At 22.3% G+C, this 21987-nt stretch overlaps 1 protein-coding gene across 1 annotated transcript in view; it reads right to left on the minus strand.

The window, feature by feature from the left end:
* Positions 1-19338, minus strand: part of LOC129615560 (putative uncharacterized protein DDB_G0286901) — a 31109-nt gene extending 11771 nt beyond the window's left edge. The window contains exon 1 of the mRNA XM_055530813.1: positions 18574-19338. Within this exon, the coding sequence (XP_055386788.1) occupies positions 18574-18606 (33 nt within the window). The 5' untranslated portion in view covers positions 18607-19338. The remainder of the gene's footprint in view (positions 1-18573) is intronic.
* Between the last annotated feature and the right edge of the window lie 2649 nt (positions 19339-21987).

Below are 21987 nucleotides of genomic sequence, written 5' to 3' on the forward strand. Positions count from 1 at the left end.
AATTACAACACGTTAATTATATAGAAAATATAAAATAATATAACACAAGTAGTCAAGACGATTTATATCGTATGCATCATATACAACCAAAATAAAAACTTTCTAAAATCAAAGCAATTATTTATTAATTCTCTTTTAATATCCTTATTATAAAAAGAACGAAGGATATAAAAAATGAAAATAAAGAAGAAAATAAAAATTGATAGCGCAAGTTTATATAGCAAAAAAAAAACCTTGATCTTAATACTATAATCATGTCTTAAATCAGATATAGCCTTCAAGGATTAATTTTATTATCGTTTATTTTTTTTTCTGTTTGCCTTTATTTCACATTTTGTTTTTAAATGCTTTTTTATTCTGTTCTCGTCTATATGTATATTTTTGTTTCGTTTTCTTTTAATATTGTATTTGAATCACCCTCTAGCAATAAGTCAAATGTCATGTTATACACATATTACTTATTTTTAAATAAAATAAAATACCGCATTATAAAACAAAAAACCGCCTCCTTTTATTCTATATACGCTTTTATTTTTATATTTTTACCGACCGTATTGTGTAAACAATAGGTAGGTTATGTGATGGCAACAAATTTTGCATATCGAGTTTTCGGTGGGAACGTACTTCTCCATAGTAGGGAAGTGTAAATAAACTATTTTTAGCAACCTGTCGGTCTGTCGGTCTGTCGGTCTGTCGGTCTGTCCGTCTGTCGGTCTGTGTGTGCACGCGTGTATCTCAAGTTCGGCTGAACCGATTTTGATGAAATTTTATATGTAAGTTTATTTCCACCATGGCACGGATCGATCAACTTTTGGTACATATCAGGCCTCGGGAACTGCACTTTTTAGCGGGCCTATTTTACATTTTTGAGCATATTGAAGAACATATTCAACTGATTTACTTGAAATTTCATATATAAGTTTTGCTCTACCGGCGATGAAACCTCCTAACTTTTGGAAGAAATCAGGCGTCAGCAACTGGACGTTTACTACGGGCCAAATATACATTTTTGTGTATATAAAGAGAAATAATCAACCGATTTCATTGAAATTTAATATATAAATTCCTCGTATGAAAACTATGAACATATAAATTTTTTGGAAAGATCAGGGCTCGAAAACTGATCTGCGGGCCGATTTTACATTTTTCACCATATCTACGGAACGAATTGATGGAGTTTCTTCAAATTTGATATTTGAGTTCTGGTTGTTACCGAAACTAACTGGTGAGCATTTCAGGGAATTCGGGTAGCACAAAGCGAAACTCTACTAAGAGCCAAATTTACATTTTTCTAGGTATGTTAACTATAAGCTTACTAATGTCCTAAAAATTGGAAAGAAGTATTTAACAGACATTTCTATAATATTCTGTAACACTTTCACTTAACTAGACAATACACATTGCGGTCGGTTATGTGCTGACCACATCAGATTTTTTTTTTGTTGGAATTTTTTGTTTTTCTACCCAAACTACTTAATGTAGGTGTAATATAAATATCCTGGAAGGTGAAGTGTTTTTAAAATACTTGTCATCCTTAAAAAAAAAAAACATCAAAATCCAAAAAAAAAAGAAGACGATAATAAGGCGAAAAAAAGAAAATGAATCTGTAAATTGAATCTACATTGAAAAAGAAATCGTTAAAGAACAATAATAAGGAGAAAAAAAAAACAAAAAAGAACGAAAACGCTCTTTAAACACTTTATTTTTGTTTGATTGGCAACAAAAACGTTTGGAGCGCAAAAAAAAAAAAAAATAACATGAGAAAAAATCGATTTAAGTGCGTTCGTTTTGTGTTTTCTTAAATGCTTCTCGTGTTTTTCTCTTGTTTTTCTTTTCTCTTACATTATGCTTTTAATGTACATGTATTTAGAAACAATTATTTATTGATTCATCAAGCTATTGTTTCACATTATTATTATTGTCTACCTATGTTTGTATATATGTATATATATGCAACATAATATGATATTCAACATTGCAACACTTGCTACTAAATTATTTACATATAAGTATACATATGTACGTATAGCTATATATATAAAAAAAGAAAAATGTAAAAATGAATAAATCATGTACGCATGCATCTTCATCAGCAGCCGGTTTTTTTTTTAAATATTTAAAAATAGAAAAAAAAAATTTTTTTATTGAAATCTTAATATTGTCATATCATCATCATCATCATCATAATCATCGTTTATCAATATCATTTTAATAATTTTCCTATAATATGAACTTTGTATAATAATGTGAAAAAAAAAAAAAAATGTTTTTTCTCACTCTTTATTTTTTCAATATTCACTCAAAAATTTTCTTCATCTCATCTCATTTTACATATTCATCTTAATTTTATTCTCATTTTTATTTTTTAAAGTGGCTACTCAATAATCTATTATGTTGTATAATGTTCACAATACACTTACAAACATATAATATTGATTAATGTATATATAGAAATTATAGATTGAAAAACAAATATTAATAGAGTTACCAACTATTGTTAAATAATTTAAAAAAAAAAATAATTAATAAAATCAATTGCTTTAATTTTGAATTTGTTTATAAAAACTAAATTAAGTAATATTTGAAATAAATTTTATTTATTTGATCATAATTAATGTTATTGAATTTTTATTGAAAAATTAATCTTTTCCTGAATTCGGTGATTATTTAAAAATAAAATATATATAAAATAATCTAAAATAATTACATACAAATTATACATTTAGTTTATTTTTAGACAATCATTCAAAAAAAAAAAAAAAATTAATTTGAGATTAGAAAATTTTATATAATTATAAGATTTTGGTTGTAATCTATATGATCAGAAATTTTAATCAATAATATTGTTTTATGTGTCCTAAAAATTATTTCCTTAATAAATTTACTTAATCTTAAACGAAATTTCATTATAAATTTTCAATTCTCAATTCTTTCAAAAAAAATCTTTCATAAATGTAATTCTGTTATATTTTTTGATATTAAAAAATCATATCGTTTTATTATATAAAAAATAAAGTTGTATATATAATGTAAAATTCGAAGTATATAAGAAATGGCACGAGTGACTGAATTTCATTATAAAAGGTGATACGCAATACAATACCCGCATATTCCATTGCTCACATAATCCGCCCGATATAACCTATTCGTAATTCTAAGAAAAATTAATCAAAAGCGAGTAATGGAAGATAGTTTATAAAGCACTTGCTTTCAATTAACATAATTATTGACATTGACATAGCAATTATGATAAATGTCACACTTACATGTGACATTTATTATAATATTGTCAACATATGAATTCAAAAATTTCTCATAGATAAAAATTTTTGGTATATTTAAAATTTTTCTAATGTGGTTTTTTTTTTACATTGAAAACTTGTAACTTAATCATTATTATTACTAAATATGATTATTATGTAATTAAATTATAAACTAAGTAATCAATATATTAAAACATTTTATTTTATATTGTATATGTATAACTATTCCTAAAGGAAATTTTTTATAATAATCATAAAATTATTTTTATTTGACCACAAACACCTTGATGAAAAAAAAATCAAATAAAATGAATAAAATTTATGCACTTGATATGAGAAACTCTAGTAAACAAAAATAATACTTAAAATAACCTTATTTTTTTTTTTATTATAATTATGTATTTATGTAGGCATTTCATTACTAAAGTTAAAATTAATTGAAGTTATTAAATTTCATTTGATTTTTTCATTGAAAATTTTCTTAATTATAACTTTGTATTCATTTATATGGCTACACTCACATAATAATAAATAAATATATATGTATGTATGTACAAATAATTGATTAAATAAAGTACAATAATAAGAAGTTTTTTTTGAAAACTTGATTGTTGCAATCCTATAATAATAAGTGATCACTTTTTATTTTAAGAGAAACTCTGTAGTGTCATCTAAGTATTTAAAGAGAAAATAATTTGTTTCAAGTATACCTAATTAAAATTTTCTCAACAATTTATACAAGTGTACAATGAGATTCAAAAATTTTGGAAAATTCCACCAGGTGATTTTTCAATTAGAAACAAATAAAATTTCCCAAGAAAACGGTGGAGTATAATTAAAGTCACCAAACTTATATTTTAAATAATTAATGTGCATTATTTTACTGTATGTAGGGTAAATTGTACTAATTATAGTCATCGGTTATATTACATTTGCTAAAAAAAAATTTTTTTTGTTCTATTCTATGACTTACTAGAAATTTAAAAATTAAGTTGATTAATAATTTGTATTGTACTTATTATTTACATTTACTTAAAAGACAAACTTGCCTTGTCCGGAAAAAGTCAATTAAATATTCTTAATCAAATTGATGTTGACTCTTTTAACTACAAATTCAAATAGAATTTGTCACAAAATAATATTTCACCTAAACATAATAATATTGCAAATAATACTAAGTATATAGGTACATAATATACTGATAAGATTTCTTGTATCGATTAGAAAGGCCAGAAAGGTATACCAACACGAGAATTATTTATTTTTAGATTAAAATAGAATTTTAATCCCTTTGAAATTGTCTTGTAATTAGTCATTTTATTGGATTTTAGTATTAATATTATGTCAATTATTTATAGGTAGTGTACATTATTTTGATAGCTTTTATATAAATTGTAATATTTAAGAAAATAATTAAGATATTTCTAATGACATATATAATTTTTGACAAGTTAGCAGCATGAGGTCATCTACACTTGTATGTCAAATGAGAATATTATTTTTCACATGTATACTTACAACGCACTTGAATATATGTGTACTTAAGGTATGAGAATATTTTTTTTATAATAGCTACTAATAGACTTTTTCAATTTAAACAATAAAATGCCCCTGTAAATATGCAATTTTATACTATGTTTATTTTTTTAAATCAAAATCATTCTTATTCATTCATATTATTTAAAATGAACATACAAAATATTCGTCACGATAATGAATAATAATAAAAATATTAAAGGGATTAAAATTCTTTTATAATCAATAAATAAATATTGAAAAAAAAAAAAATAAAATAAGAATTCATTCCTGCACTTTTACAATCATTGAATAAACATGATATAGAAAATTCTATATTTGAGTTCTTTCCGTCAAATTCAATTAGTCTACAAAATTTAATCTATTCAACAATATATTGTTTTCAATTATCATTTTTTTTTCTTTATGTAACAAAAAATGTGTGATTTGAAAAGTTTAATTTTACAAGTCATTTATTTACTATAATATTGATTAGCACATTTTTTTTTCTGTTCTCTTTGAACACTTATTGTATAACACGGACGTTTGTGAAACTTATTTTATTTTTAATAGCTATTGCATTTGATCTTAAAATTTATTAGAATAATTTGCATTAATTTCTAATTTCAATACCAAACTTGAATGTTTTTAATAATAAATTATTTTAAGTATTTATAATTGTCTTCAAATTAATTGATTAAATCGTACTCTATAGACGGCAACTCTTAAATTTCTTTATACAAATTTTGAATTCATTAATTTTAGAATTGAAATTTATATAAAAATATCAAAAACCTCAAGGATTTAATGTTTTAAAAATAAAATTATTTTCAAAATATTTTTATTTAAAATTTTTAAAATTCTTTACAAAATTTTTTTTGTTTTACTAGTTTTCGATTAAAAATTTTTAAGACAGAAATTTAATACAATTACTTATTTTTTACTTTATTACATCCGAATATATTAAACATATAACAACAGAAATAGAAACAGAAATACAGAAGATAAATTTGGTATTTTTATTAATCGATATCAAACAGTTTTATTGGAATAGAAACAAAAAATAAATAAGTGTCTGAGAAATCTTAGAAGAAAAAAATTTTGATCTTTAACTAAAACAAAACCAAAATCTCACCAAATACTCATAAAATATGCGTACGTACCAAACGTATTAGGAAAAAAACAATACAAAAATTAAAATACTGTATAACAAAATAAAAGATATGGGAAAGAAAAAAAAAAATTCATCACAACAGGTAGCATAAATTAGGAAAGGTGTGGCTGCAAAATATGCCTATTGTTGCTTATTCTAGCTGGTTATTGTTGTTGATGTTTACTACAAATCTTTTAGTTTTTTTGTATGAAATATCATAAAACAAATATTTTAAATAAAAATAATAGTACAAGAATAACAAAAAAATAAAAATATACAACTGTACACACATGTATAGAAATATAATCAAGTGTGTGTACGCATTTTGTTAGCAGATTTTCGGTATTCTTTGTACAAAACAATGTTTAAATTAACAACAGAACGAGAGAGAGAGAGAGAGAAAGAGAGAAATAATGATAAGCGAATAAAATAATTTATACAAAAACAACAGGAAAACCGAAAAACAAACGATTGCGAGATGAACAAATGATTTTCAGGTAGGTACCTAGATTTTTTTTTTACAAATTAATTTTATTTTTTTTTTTTTTAATATTATACAATAAGTATACCAAAAAATTTAACATACACATTCAAACTTTAATGCAAATAAACAAAAAATTTCTGGGTATACCACAGTGTATGTAAGTTTAGTGATCACCTGAAATTATTTGTTATTGTTTTTCATAAAATTTACAATTCAATTTTATATTTTTCTCATTTCTAGGAATTTTACATTCATATACCTTCTCATATTTATTATAAAAGAGAGCATAAATTTTGTTTAAACAATTATCGTAACAATACAAAAAAAAAAAACAACAACTATATTTGTACTAAATTATAATAAATAAAAGTGAAACGCACACATACATATATTATGCATTCACACAAAAAACAAATAAAAAAAAAAAAGAGAAAGAACAAGAAGAAGAAAAGAGAAAAATCAAAAGGATCTTAATATCAATAATGATAATTGTAATTGCTGGGCGAGTGCTAATAAAATATTAATTGAAAGCTTAGATTTTTGATAAAAATGAAAACAAATTAACATGGGAAAAATAATGAGAAAAAAAAATTAAATAGAAAAACACAAAATACCATAATAAAATTAAAAAAATCAATATCAGGTTTCAGATTTTTTTTTCTTATATTTTTTAACTTCATCATCAGCATACAAATACACAAGTGTGTTGCAAATATGTTTAATTATTTTTTATTAGTAAAAAAAAAAAGAAGAAACTAGTGATTGAGACAATTGAAATATCTTGTAAAAATGCGATGAAGAAAAGAAGAATTTCCGATAGTTACCTACTCCGATTGTAATCATTTTATTATAATGTTGTTTATAATTTAAGTACCTTTGTATATATGTATGTATATGTAGATAAGAATAAAGCCGCTAAAAATTCATTAAATTTGTTGTTATAATTTGTTGCTCGCTGATTTGCTTAGTTGCTGCTATTCGTTTTGTTTTTTTTTTCTTCTGTTTGTTTTTCATGCTGATGCTATATTCATGTTGTTTAAATTACTGACATGCTAATATTTTTAATTCTTTATATTATATACTATATATATATGTACTTTTATTATATAATAAAATAATATTAAATACTTAAACGATCGACTACTTATACAACTACTTGTAAAATTTTATGTACAATTTTGTTAAGATAAAAATCTACATTTTTTTTTTTTCATTGTTGGTTTTTTTGTTTTTTTTTTTTTTTATTCTTGATTCTTATAAAATATTTTCTTTTTTTATTTTTTTTTTTGTTTTATTTCATTTAAGATTCAATCACAATTAGTAAAGAAGTTAAAAATGGAATGCATTTTTATATTATTGTTATTATTATGTATATTAAATGTGTGTATACATAATAATGAGAGCCTTAAAATATTTCAATAGTAACAGTGACGGATTTATTATATGCTCTCATTTTATCCCTATAATATATACGAATGTTTATACTCTGTGTGTCTATATTGTAGTCAAATAAATAAATTGTTGTAATAGCCTCAAACTAAATTAGTATTAAAAACCTAATGGAGTCATAATTTTTATATATGAATATAACAATGTTTTATTATAATTACTCATAAATATGAAAATAAAATTACTGGAAAAAATAAATAAAAACAAAATAATAAAAAAAGAGAAGTCGTCAAGGAATTCAATCTTTTGTCTTTTCATTAATAATATAGAATTTTATTGATTGATGTGATTTTAAAGAAAATGTGAAAAAAATAAAAAATAATAATTACTTATATCTAGGAGTTCTGTGATTAAAATCTAGAAGAATTTATTTGACAAGTTTGATGAATGTTAATTTAACAACTTTAATTTATTGAGAGAATAAAATATAATTATTCATTCTACTACAGTTTGCATTCGCCCGGTTTTGTTTTTAAGTGATTATAAATTTAAAACAAAAATTATGATATTTAAGAAAGAAAATATGTTGTAAATTTCTGAAATTTTTTATTCAAAATTATGTTTTATTTTCATTTGTTTTTTGGCGAAAGTGTTCTAAGTTTGGTCATGCGGTGTAATTGATGATTCTTTTGGTTGATATTCGAGTTCAAGTTCCAGTTGATATTCAAGGACTCCAGTAGCTAACATGCTCATGCATATATTTTAATTATTAAATTTGAGCTTTTCAAAATAACACTAGTTTCAGAAAACTGAGTGCGAAATTCGCCGTTGATTGTTAAATTCGCCGTCGCGGCAAAATTAGAAGCTGGTCTATTCTAAATGTACAAGACATTTATTGTAATAATTTCTTAAAATTAAAAGATTTAAAAGATATTTATATAGTTTTCGGTCATTTTTGAAATCTCAAGCGTTATGCGTGACTTCATTAACCATATGCTGTACGACAATGTTTATTGAACTGTTTTGAACCACTTTAAATGTTTGTATTGAAAATATTCGGTCTAGTAGTTTATACAGTGAAATATAAATTGTAGCCAGATTTGTAAATCTCGTAGTTCTTTCCATTATGAAATGAACGCTTCAATATGAAGAAGATAAACTGGCAGACGAACCTACCCTAATTTAAAATTTAATTTCAAGCAAGTATTTATATTATAAATATTTCATGTGGCAGGAGATATTTGATTTTTAGATTGTAAAATAAACAGAAAATGTGATTACGGTGACATTTACGATTCTTTAACAAAAGTGGCCGATATCCGAAACTTTTTTAGTAATTTAAGAATTACGAGTATTTTATATATGTACGTATATATATTTCCAACTTAAAGGATTAAATTAATTTCTTATAAAAATTTTTAATACAATGAAAACCGCACATAAAAATAAGAATCTGGTAAAAATTTTACGAGTAATACGAAAAAATTTTGTTACGTTATAGGGAACAGTTGTTTTATATTGTATAATTTTAAATATTAAAATTTTTCATCAATAATATTCTTTCGAAAATACATAGCTACTTATACATTGTATATATATGGTCAAAATTTGTATATTATTGTATTACAACAGTACTAGGCATATATATTTTACGTTATAAAAGTATAAGTATTTGAGATTCAAGTACAATATTACTAATCAATATTATATAACACAAAAAATTGTATGTATTCTAAAGAAATGTGTTCTAAAGAAAAATTTTTTGTTTTCAAATTATTCGGACCTACATATATTACATTACGAATCGTGAACTAGTAGAGTATACACTATTAAAAGAAGAAAATGGAAATGGATTCCACATATACTCCCAAGAGCACCAAGTACAATAGCGCGGCAGCTGATGAATTTGAACCCACAGGGCAAAAGTGGTGTGGAAAGCCTTCGACTAACATTAAGGCGAACAATTGTATATTGAAAATAATATTCAATATTTAAAAAAATATTGAATATTAATTAAAATATGACGGAAATGAAATCATTTTCTTTTAATTAAAATTGATACATATACTTAAAATTAGTAATATATATATATATATATATATATAATGTCAATCAACTCTTAACCTTTGAACATCAAAGCCAAACAAAGAAAATATTTGTAATAAAAATTAAATATTTAAAAACAAAATAATTTTTTGTGTTTTAAGAGATTTGTTATGTTGTTGTAATACACGTATTTTGTAATATATAATTTTAATCCTATATTTTACTTAATATTGTAAAATAATGAAAGCGCCTCCATAATTTAAAAATACTTAGTATATCTTAAATTTACTAAGTATAGGTATATAAGAGTTTGTCTTATCTTAAAAAATATTAAGTACTTATAAAGATTTTGTAATTTAATTAAAATTGTTAAGATTTTGAAAATAATTTAATCCTGTTTATTAAAGATAGAAATGAGGCAATTATATGTGTACATTTACACAATATTATAAGTATATAATGAAATTATTAATCCGATTCTGTATTTACAATATTTATCAAAATTAATGTATATACTATATATGTGTGTGTAAATTAATATGAATATATGTATGTATACTGGTATTGACTACTTTTATTTTGTTATAACTAGAGTTACCTGATATTTTTTTTTGTTAAGATTTTCTATATATGATAAGGATAACCAATTTGTTTTCTGTTCAATTTTTATATTATTATTATTATTATTATTACTACTAGTATTATTTGAATCGGTATTTTTATTATGTTTTTTTTTGTTTCTTTTAACATTAATATACGCACAATATAATATGTATATACTCGTATATACCCGAATAATATACATATATGTATACGTATAGCGTATAATAAATTCAATGCGTGCTTATAATATACATTTTATGTACGCATATTTGAAAATCAGATAAAAGCTTAATTTTTTAAGATAAAAGATATACTTATATATATGCGTGTATAAATAGATGGATAGTAAGTTAAAATATAGAAGCGTAAATTGATGACAAAAAAAAATTAAAAAAACAAAAACTATACTATGCACTATAAAAAATAAAATTATAAAAAAAGCCACTTAGCTGGTCTACCAGATTTTATTGGAATTTTTGTACCACCATCATAATATTGGATATTCATATTTATTTTTTTTTTTATTATAAAAGTTATCTTAAAAATCTTTATTACAAGTTTCAGTGATTTCATAACAATCACGAAGAAAATCTACTAAATAAAATTAAATGCATTTATTTACATATGTGTATATGCGGCTATAGGTGCCCAATTCATATATATATGAATGATACTTGTACATATTATGTGCTTACGTATATTGTATACATGCGTATATGCTAACATTCCAACATTGTAAAATGCATTCATAATAACAATTTGTTTTTTCTTGTATTTTAGACTATTTGTATAACATACATTATTAAAAAAATTTGAAATGAACGACAACACCAATATTATATTTATTATACCAACTGTTATACGCGTAAAATGTACAAAAATCTCAAATAATATTAAAATATATTAAGTATCTAATAAAAAAATATAAAAGTATTAAAAATAAGAAAAATTATTATAATTTCGTGTTAATTTGTTTTTTTTTAGTTATCAGGATTTATCAATTCCTTTCTTTTTATTGTAGTAAAATTTACATAAAATTTAAAAGAAATCGAATTGAGAAAATATGAGTTTATAAGTATACTGCTTTTTTATCTTTGTATATTATATATATGTATGTATGTGTTATACAAAAGCTATTATGAAGTCATGGTATAGATATTTATAATTTATATTCAAGAAACATAAAAAATTGAGATATTTGAAGAATAGGAGCTATAGAATAGACTATATAAAATGTTTGTCTATACAGAAATTACTTGACTGTTAAGAACCAAAGTTGATCGCGATCGTGTTACGCTAAAGAACAGGTAAGGTACTTATAAAAATAGTGTTTTTACATTACGGATATTCGCAACCCTTATAATCAATTCAAAATGCAGAGCATGGTTTACCATACCTAACCCAATGAAAACCTAATTTCTATAATACTTTGACCACGTCCCAATAAATCTCATTTCAAAAAAATTGTTTGCTCTAAATTTCAACCCAATATACATATGTACTTCCAATTACATTTCCATCACTTATAAAAAGATTTTTAGTTCAAAAAAACCATCAACTTCATACCACTGTCCTGTCATATTCTTTTAGTAATAATTAATTATCTTATTTTTTGTTGTTTAATTTTTTTGTGTTTATATTTTGATTTTGATGTGTTAGGTATTTGACATTTTGATTGCTCTTTTATTTTTACTTATTTTGTTTTACAATCAAATTTGTCAGAATATGATGTTGAAACAATATTCAACATTATGTGAACGCTGTTAAAATCATATTTTATTTATACAGTAATTGTATGTCCTTTTTATAAGTGAGATTGATTTGACAGTTGAATGAATGATGATGTATTTAAAAAATTTTAAATATTTAAAAGCAGGGAAGTGGCATACCATACTGAAAATTTAATTGGTATAAAGTACGTGTTATAAATTTTCAAAAATTGTGAAGAATTGTTTTTGTTCTCGATTAACATTATGTGTTGCGTGTGGTGTAATTAATTGTGTTGGCATTACTTTGAAATATTTATTTATAATCTCAAAATTAAGAACTCAAGTTTCAAATGTACAAAATTTTAAGGAATTCTCAGCATTTAATCAGTATCCTTGTTATAATTTTTATTATTAAATCGAAAATATATTAATTTTTTATTGTTATATATATGTACATAAATACTTTCCAATAAATTTTATAACAAACAACCATGTTTTTATTGTTTTATTTATTTATCAATATCCTGAATCATATTGTGTTTGATTGCTTCTTGTTTTTTTTTTTTTTCAATTTTTTTGTTTAGTTTATGAATATGCATATTTTAATAAACTGGTTAAACATGTTTAATAGTAAATACTTAATTAATATAGTCGTAAGTATGAAAAAAAAATTATTAAAAAAATAAAATAAAAATTCAAAAAAAAAAATAAATTTTTAATATTTTTTTTTCTCTTGAATTTCATAGCCGGAAATTCAAAAAAATAGAAAAAAAAAATACAATTACTGCGATTCACTGATTAAAAATTCAGTGTGACAAAAAAATTGCAAAAAAAAAAAAACAAGAAAGATGATGATCCAAATATTGCGAGAAAAATTTACTTGTCACATCACTGCATTTCTTGTTCTTCTTATGTAAATACAAAAATTTCCGGAAATTAATTGACAAAAAGCAAAAGAAAAAAAAAAAGAGAAAAGAATAAGAGAAAATATATAAAAAGAACAAGAGTACCGGCATACTGAAATGGGGAATGAAAGAAACAGGACAGTATTTCAATAGCATCATAGTATAATTATTGAAGAGCGGTGTAACAGTAACAGGCAACAGTAGAAAGCAAAGGAAAAATCAATGATCAATCAAAAAATTTACCAAACACTATTATAGAAGTTTTTCTCATTTTTTTCTTATTCTCTTTCTATTGTTGTTGTTTTGCTGTGTTTTATAATGTTCTTGTTCCTTGATAATTTTTTTTTTATTACACGTTTATATTTATTTTGCTTTCTTTTTTTTTCAATTTGCTTTTTTACTTTTTGCAATTCAATTATGGGTGGTAAAATTTGATTAAATCAATTTTAATATAAATTTTTTATAATCGACAACATGATTGATGAAATTGATTTATGTATATGCGTCTCTAATATTATGTACATGTACATACATGTATATGGTAATTTATTGATGCAAGGGAGTTGTGCATTCAAATCAATCAATAATTTCCTGATGAAAAATAACTTTTTTTTTGTTGTTGTTGTTGTATGTAATGAATTTAAGTAGTGTTCTTTTTTTTTTTTTATTATTTTGCGCTACTGTTTTATGTATTTTTGTTTTATTTTTTAAATATATTTTTTGTGTTTTTCAACTTTTTAAAATCTAGTTAAATTTTTTTTTGTAAATTTTTTATTAAAAAATCTTTGGAATGTTGATGCATTTTCAATTATATATTTCGCAAATAAAACAGAAAAATTTAAAGGAGAAAAACATGATGTAAAAAATTGCATTATAACTTTATCTCACGAAAAACATTCATTTCTCGTATATAGATAAAGGGAGTTGGAAAAAAAATAACACACATAAATATTTTGTTTTTTAATATTTTATAGAGTAAAAAAAAAAAAAAATGTATTCATTTTGTATAAGTGAATTTAGTCAATTAAGTGTACATATACATGTACCTACATAATGTGCAGTATATTATAGTGTAGAAGGAGTAGATGAACTGCGTATAAGTAGTGTTGTTTGTTGAACTATATACACACACCACTTGTCTATAAGCATTTTCAAAATAAAGCAATTTAAAATACAAAAAAAAAGAAAACAAATTTATAAAAATGCTAATATAATTTTTGTGTGTTCATTTTTTAAGTTTTATTATTTTCTTGTTTTGCTCATTTCATTTCTGCTGTTATAATAGCAAAACACTAAATGAAATTAAATGAACGTCATAATTGCATTTTTGTGAAATTTCCGTAAGTAAAGTATTGGAAGGTATGCGCCTTTTTTTGATTTTATTTGATTTTTTTTTTTTATTTATGCGGCAAAAAAGGAATGTTAATTACTTCATTTTGTTGAAATTATAATCGAATTGCCGACGAATAGATCAATTATAGATAGAATTGATTTTTCTGCTGTTATTGTTTTTGTTGCATTTTTACGATTTTATTGAATTTGTACAAGAATTAAAAGGAAATTCAAATGTAATTTTTTTTTTTTTTTAATTATTTAATTTTTTCTTTTATTTTTATTTTTTTTTTTTTGTGCAAATTCAATTTGCAGTAAAGTACTTTTTGAATTTTATCATTTTTTCTATAAATGTACAGAAAAAATGGTAAAATAAAGTTATATATATATATACTTACATAAGTATAAACAAAGTAAATGGAAAGAGAAAAGAACCGACTATGAAAATGGTGTATAACTGGCAGATATTCTAGTAAGTATTTTAATAAAATATATAAGAAGGAGGAAATAATGTTCTGCCCATATTTATACTCTGATTCTATATATTTGGTATACTATATATTTTTGTGTACGAGAATATATAGTATATGTAGATGGAGTTAGTCATATGTACAGTTAGATGACGATCATATTTTTCAATTAAAATTAAACAAAGTTAAAGTTTTGATTGTTTTTGGGTTGCGTGCTTTTTTTCTTATATTTTTTTTTTTTAGTTCTTTCGCATGTTCTTTTAATTAAATAATAAAATTTTAATATATTATTATTATTATTGTTTTTTTTTTCTTTTCTTTTATGCGTCCGTACATATTTTAGTGGGTACATTATGCATTTGTATACATAATATAAATATGCACGGGAGGCCCAGAAAAACGCACCTTTTTAAATACGTGTACTCATATGTTTATATATATATGTATGTATACATGTATTTATGGTAGATATTTGAAATTCAAGTATTGCAGATGTGAAGATAAAAATTTTTTTTTTTTTACTTTTTTCTCATATTTTTTTTTTTTGTTTTTTTTTTTCAGAATGATTATTGTGGATGAAATGCCAATAATATAGGCTATATACTTACTCCTGGTGGTGTAAAATGCAGTCACATTAATTTTATGTTAATTTTTTTTTGTTTTCATTCTTATTGTTATTTTTTTTTTAATTTTACAGCATAAATTGTTGCAAGTTCTTTTTAAACTCACGCATTCTATTCACTTGTCTCTTTTTTTTATAAAATAAATGTACATACATACATATATGAGAATGAATTGGTAACATGTTACAAAAGGTAACAAACAACATTTTTTCTATATACAATAATATAAACGAGAGCATAAAGAGAAGTAAAACAAATTTTTTTTTTTGCTTTTGTGGTTTTGTTTTTTTTTGTTCTTTCATTCTTTAATTAATTATTTTTTTTTTCTCTCTTTAATATTATAATAATGTAGAAGAATGGTTTTAGGAAGAAAACAATCTTTAAAACAAAAAAAAAAACACCAAAAAATATAAGAGAACTTTTAACTCCCGAACTTTATAATAAAAAAAAAGTAAAATTAAGCCGAAAATCCATACATAAATTCTATAATCTGTAGAATAAAATGTTTTAAAAAAATTATATGTACATACATATCATACATATACATGTACACTTATATACGATTTAAATAACAGAAATATAAATTCCCCCATTATTTCCCGATTAAGTATTTTGAAATTGCGTTCACCTACATTTATAATCTTTATATACGGAGTACTATATAAAATATTTATTTATACAATACTTACATGTACATAATGTATGTATGTATATAATATGCATGCTCATAATATATGTAGGTATATGTATGTTGTATGTACATGAAAATTAAATCAAGATGTAAAGGAATTAAAAAATGCAGTAGAAAGAATTTTTTTTTTTTATTAAAAAAAAAAAAAAAGTATATTTGTTCATTATAAAAGTATTATCGTATATGAAAATGAAAAGAAGTAGTAAATTTTAATGAGTAAAATAAAAAAAAAATAACAAAAGAATTAAAAAGTTTATGGTAAATTAAAATTGTATATGAAGGTACATAGATATGTAGTATCTATACACATACATTCTATGTTATAAATAATATCGTCGGTTAAAAAGCAGAAAGCATTAAGTCGGGAAACTGTGTTTTGAGTAAATTTAATTTGAAAAAATCGTAAAATTGTAAAACTAATCAATTAGTTGAATGGGATAGGTCTCTTCAATTTCTGGATTTATAAACTACATTCTGGATTTGCATGATATTTTGCCACAACAAAGATTATATTATTCTGATTTAATTCATTTATGAATTCCGAATTCTCAAAAAATGCACTTAGTGCCTTTTGCTTTTTAACCGACGATATTATGTCCTATTTATATTGTTGTAGAATATAATATAAATGATATTGAATTATATTAAAGAGATCTATAATGAAATTCTGAAGGTATTATGTATAAAATATTGTGAAGATTTTTATTTTCCAAAAAAAATAATGCACTATACATATGGTATATTTTTGGGAAAGAAAAAATTAAATTAGGCCACCGTACCAATTATATATACGACCAAGATTTTATCTATATAAAGCATGAAATTTATTTTTGTTACATAATTTTTTTTTTTCTTTTAATAAGCTGACCGATTTAAATCAATTTTCAATTATTTTTAGTCGAAATAATTCCATTTTCCTCACAATATATAATTGTTTGTATTTACAAAATGTATATATGCTTTTCTATAACTATATATGAAATGCATACAGCAATGACAATAATGGTATATATAAGGATTTCTTTATAATAATGTAATAACAAAATCTTATACAATATACAAACAGGCATATGATATATATATATATATATATATATATATGACAATTATAATGTTATATAACCGTGAAATTTTGAAAAAAAATTTTCTTAGAATTTTATAAGGTTTTTTTTTTGTTTTCTTTGTGTTAGGCGACTCTGAAAATTTTAAGGTAATTAAATGAAATTTTTAAATTTTCATCAGATCATCATTGATCTTAAGACAATATTGTTTAATTCATTGTTCTTTTTTTCTTTTAAATCTAAATTGTAAAATCTAAATTGTATAAAATTTTACAGAATATTAACGAAAGCGGAAGTATGTACATAATATGAATGTAGATTGTGTATAGATTGAAGGAATTTAATTCTTTATAAAATATTTTTTTTTTCGATATTAAATTTTAGAATTGAATAGAAATATTTTTAGTTTGGGTGGTCATTTCGGATGTTAAATAATTCGGTCACATACAATTTAGGTAATTAAATTTTTATATTACATAATTACTCGTTTGTTAGTATGTACTGGAATTATGATTTGGAATTACAGTTTCATTAAAAAGTATTTATACCAAATCAATAAATTGAATTTATTTTTTCAATTATTGTATTGAATAAAAAATTATGGCTTCAAATTTTTTAAATTTCAAATTCCAAAACGGCTCAAAAATTTTGCAAGTATATTTTTAAAATTGATTTTTTTAAATTGGAATTCATTGCTATTTTTTAATTAAATAAAATTTCGAATTGAACTTGTAACTTTGTTGCTCTTGTTTAAATCATAATAATTGCATAATATAATATTGTTTCAATATAATCTAAACTAACTGTTATATATTAACTGTTAACTGTTAAAATGAAAGATATGCTGTTAACTAATGCATAGTGTTTATAATATGTTTTTATTTTCAATTCAAATATATAAACTCAATAAATAAAATATCGTATAAAAAATTTAATAAAATCATCCCCAAAAAAGGTTTCTTAAAAAACACTTTGTACTACAATATAGTATAGTTTTATAATACGTTAAAAGTTCGTGCTATTATCAATAAATTAAATTGCTTTTTTGTTGTTAATCCCCCGCGTTATATAAAAACCACAAAAAAAATATATAAGTATGTAAGTCAAAAAAGGTTATGGTAGCATTTTCGTTTATACATGTTTTTTTCCTGAAGAATCGCCCATATATCATTATGATGTCGAAAAACCTACCTATACGTAATGCAATGAAAATGAAATTTTTAAATATATTTCACAAAAAATTAAAAAAATAATAAATACACTCTTGCAATAATGAAGATAATTAAGTATTTTGGTTTTGTTTTTCAAATATAAATTTAATTAACTTACAGTAATAAAACAAAATAGGCTTAATAGCTTCATTCAAACGGCAATTCACATCATTTTTATTGCAATGTTGAAAGCATTTCGAATATCGTTGTTTTATAATTTTTTTTTTATCTCTTCGTGATATTTTTTTTTTAACTTGCCCTTTTCCTTTTTTGGATTGGGAATGATTTATCGAGTTTTTTTTTTTGAAAAAAAAAAAACGACGAAACTGTTTAAATTTAAATGATGTCGTTTTTGCTTCTTTATATACTGTGAAATGAAGGTGATAAGTGATGAACATTTAATTTACATTATTAATCACAAATTTTAACATCTATTAATCCCTTATTAAGTAAATGAGTTTGGTAATTCATTTTGACTTATACGAGAAGTAAAAAAGGCAACCAAAAAAGAAAATTCACGTGGCACGTATGTTTCTTTTTTTTTTTTTTTTTGTTTTGGGTTGGTGTTCTCTTTTCAAGTCACTTTATCGTTTGTTAAAATTCACTTTCGACTCATATCAAATCATTTATTTAAATTTTTTGTTTTTTTTTTTTTTATTAATTAATCATAATCAATTAATATTTTATGCATATGAGGTATGGTATAGTTGGTTGATTTTATGTGATGTGTGCGTGCGTGTATACTCATTTGAATGCAATATGCATAAATAATCATTAATCTTTTCTTTAATTAACGAAATTTTTGCCGATATAAAACCCGATTTTTTTTTCTTATGCAATTCATTTATTTTGAAAATTTTTTCATTAATTTAGAAAAAAAAATTTTTTTTTGCGATTGTGTAACAAGATTTTTATTTTAACAAATTATTTAATTTTAACAAATGATAATTTCAATTTTAATATTTAAGATCATTTAATTTAAAGAAAATTTGAAATACTCTTTTATTGATGTTTTTCCGTTTATTTTATTTTTAAAAAAAATTTTACCGTTTTAAAATCAACCATTGATTTCAACTATCAAACACGAACTGAGTTCAAATTCAACCTAACAATTCACAATATTATATTTTTATTTTTAAAAAAAAACGGCACGTATACACACTTCTATGTATAACACCTTACTTATATTAACTAAAAAATTTTTATTCTACAAAGAGATTTTCATATAATATGTATATACATACATATTTGACTGTATGTGACAATAATATTCATTTGAATATCAAACTTCTATAATATCACACTTATTTATTGTGTAAATGTGAAAACTAAAATATTAGAAAATATTTTGAATTTTGAACCCTCTCAACTTAATTCATACAAAACTAATAATAATATTTAGTTGTTTTTGTGAAACAAAAACAATATAACAAAAAAGAAAAAAAAATATATATTTTGTGTTATGACGGTAATTGGCATCACAGTACTGAAAAAAAATTTGTTCTCTTTTAATTTTTTTTTTCATATTTTTATAATAATTACTGTAATACAAAAACCAACCTCTTAAATTCCAATCAAACTAATGATGATTATAACTGTCTTTCAACTTCGATAACAATAATTGCTTGCTTACTCTTTAAATTGATTTTTTTTTTCTCATTTTTGTTTTTGTGTTGTTCTTTTCATAAAAATTTTCATTACGCCTTGATTTGTTGATAAGAGAAGAAAGATTATTTTTGTTATTAAATTTTTTTTTTTTGTTGTTGTTATTTTTTATTGATATAATATTTTGTTTGAATCGAACTCAAACAGAAAATTTGTTTTCTTTTTTGTTGTCAAGTTTTTATGTTTTCAACTCAAATATAGAATATTGTATGGTATGGTAAACATTATTTTGTACAATTGCATAATTGAACGGGATAATATTGTGATAATTTAGGTTTATTATGTATTTATGTACATTGTTAATACATATATTTTGTATTTATAAGTACATGTTATACATGTTGTTCAAACATTATTTATTTGTTTAAAAAAAGAAAAAATAAAGTTAATGAATTATTTTTTGCCCCAATACCTATTCATCGGATTGAAAGAGCATAATAATAAAAAAAAAAAACCTAAATTGAAACACAACAAAATTTAAATCATATTCAGTGTTACTCTTATGCACCGAGCGATTGTGTTCTGATAACGACACACATATATGTGCACATACATACATTATTATAATTTTTAGAGTAAAGTAAAACGCGATTTATTATTATTATTCTTTTTGTTTATTATAAATTTTTATTATCATTCTCTTTTATACAATTTTGGTGTCAATTACCTGTGAACATTATTTTTTCTATGAGGATTTTATGAACTTTATAAAAAAAAAAAAAAATATTAAAACAAAATTTATTAATTTTATAAAAGAAAAATATTTTGGGGTGACTTGTCTGGTTGTATAGTTTGTTTGGTAAAATTATTGTTTCTAAATATTGGCAAAAAAAAAAAAAAAAGCAAAAATAAATAAGAGGAAAGGCGTTTATTTTGTTTTTGTTTTTTTCATTTTCATGTTATACAATAAAATTAAAAACTCGGAAGAGATTTTTTAAGTTGATAATATTTTGTTTTTTTTTTATAAATAAATCATGTGTTAGGGATGTTCTCTCATTTTTTGGGAAGGTATCAGATGCGGGTGCAAATTTGTGTAAAATGTGTTTTTTTCTTTTTTTATTTTTATATAATAAATTTATGGTTTATGTAGTAGAATTTCTTCTTAAATTCCTCAAAATAATGCAGGATGTTAAAATATATTAAAAAAATATTTTCTGCAATTTGATAAATTTTAGAATAATATACATATATGACTGCACATGTTGATTATCGCATATTTGCACATTTTAAATCATAGTATACATAAACGTATATAAAATATATGTCTGTATATGGAGACAGTCCTTTAGACCTTCATTTAATATTAAAAAATAAGTAAATTGAAAAAAAAGGAAGTAATTCATATAAGAGCATACTTATATAATAAAATCTATATAACAATACAAGTTCCGTTATTTGAATGGAAATTGAGAATGTTATGCAATATCTAAAGGAATTTTTATATCATAGACATGTGTTCTTTTATATGCATATACGGAAGTATATATATATATACATGCATACATTATATAACAACCAAGTATAATGCAAAATTATTCTTTATTAAGAAAATTTATTAACTTATTTTATTTTTTTTTTAATCAATTAAAAACAAAAATTATTAATTCAGTTATTTGTAAAATACAATTATGTTTACTAAATGTTATATAAGTAATAATAAATGAAAATTACATAATACTTACAATTAAAAAAAATAGTAGGCTTAACGACTTCATTAATTAAAATAAATTTATTAATAAGGTACGTATGATTTATACTTAATTTAATTGACAAACTATATTTTAAAATGTTAAAATTTATAAAATTATAATGAAATTGAATCATAAATAAAAATTATGTTCAACACAATATAATTAAGTTTTTTATC

The sequence above is a fragment of the Condylostylus longicornis genome, unplaced genomic scaffold (assembly GCF_029603195.1).
Source record: "Condylostylus longicornis isolate FDR11 unplaced genomic scaffold, ASM2960319v2 ptg000137l, whole genome shotgun sequence".
NCBI classification, from domain to species: domain Eukaryota; kingdom Metazoa; phylum Arthropoda; class Insecta; order Diptera; family Dolichopodidae; genus Condylostylus; species Condylostylus longicornis.